This window comes from Leucopleurus acutus (genome assembly GCF_964270905.1).
Source record: "Leucopleurus acutus genome assembly, chromosome: X".
Taxonomy (NCBI): domain Eukaryota; kingdom Metazoa; phylum Chordata; class Mammalia; order Artiodactyla; family Delphinidae; genus Leucopleurus; species Leucopleurus acutus.
This window is the reverse complement of record NC_139148.1, coordinates 92,277,670-92,283,405: the sequence shown is the minus strand read 5'-3', so window position 1 is coordinate 92,283,405 and position 5,736 is coordinate 92,277,670. Positions and strand designations below refer to the sequence as shown.

Below are 5,736 nucleotides of genomic sequence, written 5' to 3'. Positions count from 1 at the left end.
AGTTAGTCCATGAGGTTAAGAAATATTTCTCATTATTATGATGAAGAAGTGCATCTTAGTCATTTTAGAAATTAGATTGTCATCTGGCTCACCTTAAATCTGGTACCTTAAATTCTCAGAGCAGAGCTTTAACCCACACATTGCTTGCTCTATTGACCCACAATTGTACGAATAAATGAATAAATAAATGAATTAGGTAGTAAATAAAATATTAGAACCAAGAGATAGAGTTAGCTCCACTGAGAAAACAGAAGCTGGGTAATATATCAGAATCAAAGGGACACAATATTATAAACAGTGTGTTTTCCCAGGGTATAAGGTCCACATATAGTGTGGTGATGGTCTGTTGTCAAATGATCCTCAGAATCATGAGGATCATGAGGAAACTATGTGGATTGGTACAGGCTATATGCCCAAGGAGTCTGGTCTTTGTCAGGCAAGAGACAGGGTCCAGAGAAGGTTCTGTGAAATCTGAAGCTTACACAGTTTTGAAGGCTTTCTTTTAAAATAACACAGAATCAATCATGAAAGTGAATATTTATTTAGAATTATAAGATAATGTCTAACAAGATTAAAATCATGACAACTACAATAAGCAAAAATTCCAAACAAATCATATATATATATATATATATATATATATATATATATATATATATATATATATATACGCAGAAACACCACTTATGTAGCTGTACAATCTGAAATATGGTGAAGTGGACATCCAAGGTGAAAGATATAATAGTTTTATGGAAAATCAAAACATCGAACTTCTGCAACTTTTACATAAACACGTGGCCATGTGAACACATAACAAAAGCCCAAGAGTGACAGCTGTCTCACTCTGAAAAATGCAGACAGGTTCATGTAGAGCCCTTAGCATTTATTTTTACATCAAACTTTTAAAATAAAATAGTTCTCTTAATATTTATTCTCACTAAAGTCTTGTTTCCAGTTAGAATAAACAGTTCACTGGCTTCAGGCTTTAACTTTCAATTGTGTATTTTTAAACACATTGGGATAATTGTCATATTTTGCCAAATAGAGACTTTTTCTGTGATCCATTTCCAAATTCACAGACTTTGGTCCATCTACTCTTTCTAGTAGTGTGGAATGATTTACCAGTTGGAATTTATATTATTGAAAGCAACTGGAACTACTGCATGAATAAGCCAGATGATAAAAATTGCTTGGTTTGAAACAAGTGACTATGTATTTGGAGATACAAGACTCAGAACAAAGTGCTTGCATTTTCTGCAGTTTGTATCAAACCAGATGGGCTCTTAAGCAGTCAGTCTGGACTCATACATCTAGAGTAGCCAGACCATGAATACAATGATTCTAGCTACCTTCCACGTGTGGTCAGAAGGCTATATTAAGATACAGCCAATGTCAGTTATGAAGACAGCCGAAAGCCTGTCTGTTTTAAGAAACCATTCAGCTATTGAATGATAGACACTTCCATACATGGAATTTCAGGGAAGTGTAGAATGGACAATCTTGTTCAAGGCTGCCAAAATTATTTTCTGCATGCTGAGATGTTATTCACACACACAAAGACTGCATGCTGGTAATTCATTAACTTTATTTTTGAAGTCCACATTGTTTTCTTGCAAATGCAATTGTAGTTAGTTATAATATATAGCAACGCATCTCTATCTTTGGTTCTATATCTCAGAGATATTTTTTTCCAAAAATAAATAAGCATGGCAAGAAAAATAATTCAGCTATCTTAAGAGAAAACCTAATATTTTATAAAAATTAAGCAAAAATATATAATTGATGCTTTTTAACTTTTTTCTAATTATCTTGCTTAATATCTAATACCAGTGCAACTTTAATGTTAAAATGATTGTGCACACTGTATTTAACTATACAGCATAGACACAAAAATGTCAAAAAACAAAATAGCACTTTCCCTTATAAGTCATTTAGGAATTATGCATTCTAAAAATGTATGGGAAAGTAGAACTGCTGAAATATGTTAATAATTTGACTTTGAAGAAGCACAGGAAAAGGAAATGAAGATGTAGGAATAGTCGTAGATCCTAGAGATTGCAAAGAAAAAGTGAACTCATCACCCAAAATCTCCCATTTCTGGAAAATATTTATATGTTAGAATCATTCAGAGAGTTTTTTAAAAACTAGCATCTATGGAAGTTCCCTGTTATGGTTTGGACTCTCAGAAGATTTAAGGAGCTTCATTTGTTAATGGTTTCCGTCTCTTTTCGAATATGATTTTTGCATCAAATAATTCTCTTTCCCTGTATCCTAGAGATGGCCCTTTTAGATACTTTGCTTCTGCTGCCTTGTAATCTAATCCATCAACAGCAGAAATTGAACAAATGATTGCTTCCGGCAGAAGAACTTCCAGGATAAATTTAATTTTATCATCTCTTATCAGAGTCAGCATTTTTTCATCTATTTGTTTGTAGATTTCTTGTAAATATTTCACCACCTCATCCAACTGATCTTCATCCTCAAAGTATGTTTCAATACAGGGTGTGAACCTATTTGCATTCAAAAATGATTTCAGCCATCTGGACCCTTTCGTGCCTTTTAAAATGGCTAAAAGATGGCTCTCTGTTCCCTTTGTATTCACAATGAAGTCCACTAGGTTCTTGTTGGCTCGGTCCCGAGCAGACTTCATTCGGTCTGGAAGAATTTTCTGGAAGGACATTTTCTTGGTCTGGGAAGTCACAACCATTGATTCCACAGGATTTTCATTTTGCAGCTTTGGAAATAAGTTCCTGAAGGTATCCTGTTTGATTACTTTCCTAAGTGGATAACTAATGTCAGCAGCATAATACTCAAGGAAAGAGCCTACAAAAGAACCACAACCTATTCTAACTCTGTAGTCACAAATCAGTGAGATGCACCAGTCAATACTTTCACTGTAGTCCTCCCTGGCTTTATCTACTAGTGCTTGTTTCTCTTTACAGTCAAATTTCTTTAATCTTCTAAAAGGCACTCTAATGCCTCTCTTTTCAGGATTCATATTTGCCTCAACAAAAAGCACACTTGCTTTTCTCTCTTTTCGCCTGATGCTTTTTACCACTGCTGGCCAAAATGGATATTTTTGATATTTAAACCAGACTATCATTCCTGTTTCAAATGAACGTGGCTCATAATGAAAAATGAAACGTGGAAGTTCTTCATCTTCCTCATTGTCATCTAATATGGAAGCATCAATAGAATTTAGATGAACTGACTTGTCAGAAGCTTGAAGTTCTTCCCCAAGTTCCTCAAAATCCAGTCTCTGAAGATTTCTTTCATTATTCACAAGGAGTGAATAATCCATGGCATGGTTAGAGGCACTAAAGGAAACCTGGTGTTCCCATGAAGAAGGCCTAGGGGATGCCACAACACCCATCTCTGATTCCACAGTAGGTTGATTCTGGCTGGTATCTGAGCATGGATTGGAGGGGCCCTCTCCAGGATCTTCACTATTCTCTGAGAAGGTAGAGCATTCAGAGGAAATAGCTGGGGCCTCTGGGCAGATGTCCTGTGCCTCCTCTTTCAAAGCTTTGGGCACAGTGAAGCTATCTGATTGTAAAGTTGGAGTGAACTTTTCATCTTTAACATATACATCCTCCTCTTTAATTGTGGAATGCGAAGGCATAATTGTTGAGATGTCAATCTTTTTCTTGCTCTCCTTTTCATCCTCATCCTCTGAAAGTGAAGGGAAAGTGTGGCGCCAGCTGAAGTTTTGTGATGACTTTGTTTCCATTTCACTTGGAATAGTATCAATGACTGCATGCACCCGTGATTTATCATCATACAGGGAATCATCACTCTCTGAAGATACTAACAGGGATGTTGAATTTTCATTTTCCTCAAGACACTTTGGTAAGTCTCCTTCGTGCTTCCGATACATTTTACGAGGGGGTGAATCAGAAAGCTTTTGTGGTACATTTTGAGACAGTGTCGTGGTCTCTCCCTCATCTGAACTGCTTGCTTGAATCAAATTTGTTCTCTCATTCAGAATATCCAGTGCCATTTTTAGTGACCTTGCATAGGCTGTTTCCTCTCTAGGTGGGTCACTGACCTCTGACTGTGCTGCTAGTGAGAAGGCAATAGCTTCAACTTGAGATTTACTGAGGATCTTTGTTTCTGTGCTTTCCACTTTAATTGTTTTATCTAGTGAGAGTATCTGAACTTCTAGGGAAAATGTCTTTTTTCTCTTACTGTTTGATGAAGCCTCAGATCTGGACAAAACTTTTGCTGGCCACAGTTGGCCTTGCCAATTGCATAAGACATACTTGGCATCCATTATGATTTAGATTTGTGTGCCAAGAGTTTACTAGCAGAGATTGAGGTGTCTGGCTATTCTTGTCACTGCTAAGGAAGTTCCTACCACAAACAATACTTTTAGCAATGCCCCTGTTAAAACTACAAAGAATTACAAAGGGTTTACAGCTTGTGTGGCCTGTTCTCCAGCTGAATTTCCCAAGGATGCTTGAACACGTTGTTTGAATGGGACGATATGGAAGATACTGAAATAACGAAAAGGAAGAGAAGAGAAGTATCAGCAAATAAAATTATTTTGCCAAAGTTGGTGAGCAACTGCAAATAGAGCAGAGACAGAAGAAAGGACAATGCTCAGTGGGGCATCAGACGGAGGAGAAAAATGCAGAATAATATAAGGTGTGGGATGAGAATTGGAAAAGTATTTTTATAATATCCCAAACTAAAGAACTTACCCTCATTATTGCACATGATTATTAAAGAGTGACTGTATGTGCATGATGGCAGAGATGGTGTGTCAGGAACTCTATGTTATTAGATATTTTCGGACTTCTGTGCCCCTAATGTTATACCTGGGGCAGCGGGACTCTGAACTTAGTGTGCATCAGAATCATCTGGAGGATTGTTAAAACTAGATTTCTATGCCCTATCCTGAGAATTTTATTCAGAAGGTCTAGACAGAATCCAATGTTTTGCACTTCTAATAAGTTATCAAATGATGCTGAGGCTACTTGTCTAAGAACTCTTTGGAAGCACTGCTGTAGCTGAACACACAGCTTTATAAATTTTAAGCTATAAATGCTTCCTTGTCTACCCAAAGCAGGGAGACAAAGATAATAGGGTCTCTATCTCTTGAACCCAGACCACAACACAATGACCTTGTTAATAGCATGAGCTTAGAAGATAAAAATTTAGAATGGCTACCAGGTTCACATATTGGATAGGATAATTATCAAGGATCTCTTGAGAGTCAAGTGGTTGGATAGGACCTCATGTAGAGATCTGAATAGTCTCTTGCATGAATTCTTCATAGTGGTTTAACACATGAGATTCTTTCCCCAAAGGAGAAGCTATTACTTTTAATTACAAAACATTATGGCTATAGAACAGGGAGCAAAATGAATTACACCTCAAATTCTCAACCTAACATGATTTTAATATGAAATGTAGTTTTTAATTTAAAAATGCTAAAGCTGCAGAGAAAGAAACAAATTAATTATACCCCAAGTTCTCAACGTGTTTTTAATGTGAAATATTTTGTGAAATGAGAAGAGCCTTACCCAATGTCATGTGGATCAGGCCCTGTGATCTGTCTGTCTTGATTCTCACTCCAAAAGGAGACAGGCTGTTCAAAAGGAGACAGGGAATCAAACAAATGGACAAGGCATAAAGAAACTTCTCTACCAAAACTTTAGCAGGCATGTCATTCTGAAACACAGGAATGAAATCTCATCTGTGATGTAGATGTTTACTGTCCTCCTTGGTTTT

The 5,736-nt window shown here is 36.6% G+C and overlaps 1 protein-coding gene across 1 annotated transcript; it reads right to left on the bottom strand.

The window, feature by feature from the left end:
- Nucleotides 1-2,013: 2,013 nt before the first annotated feature.
- PWWP3B (PWWP domain containing 3B) lies at nt 2,014-4,273 on the bottom strand (the record flags this gene model as incomplete). The annotated part of the gene is made up of 1 exon (XM_082865075.1): nt 2,014-4,273. The coding sequence occupies one exon, from the start codon at nt 4,271-4,273 to the stop codon at nt 2,192-2,194; it is 2,082 nt and encodes a 693-aa protein (XP_082721201.1). The 3' UTR covers nt 2,014-2,191.
- Between the last annotated feature and the right edge of the window lie 1,463 nt (nt 4,274-5,736).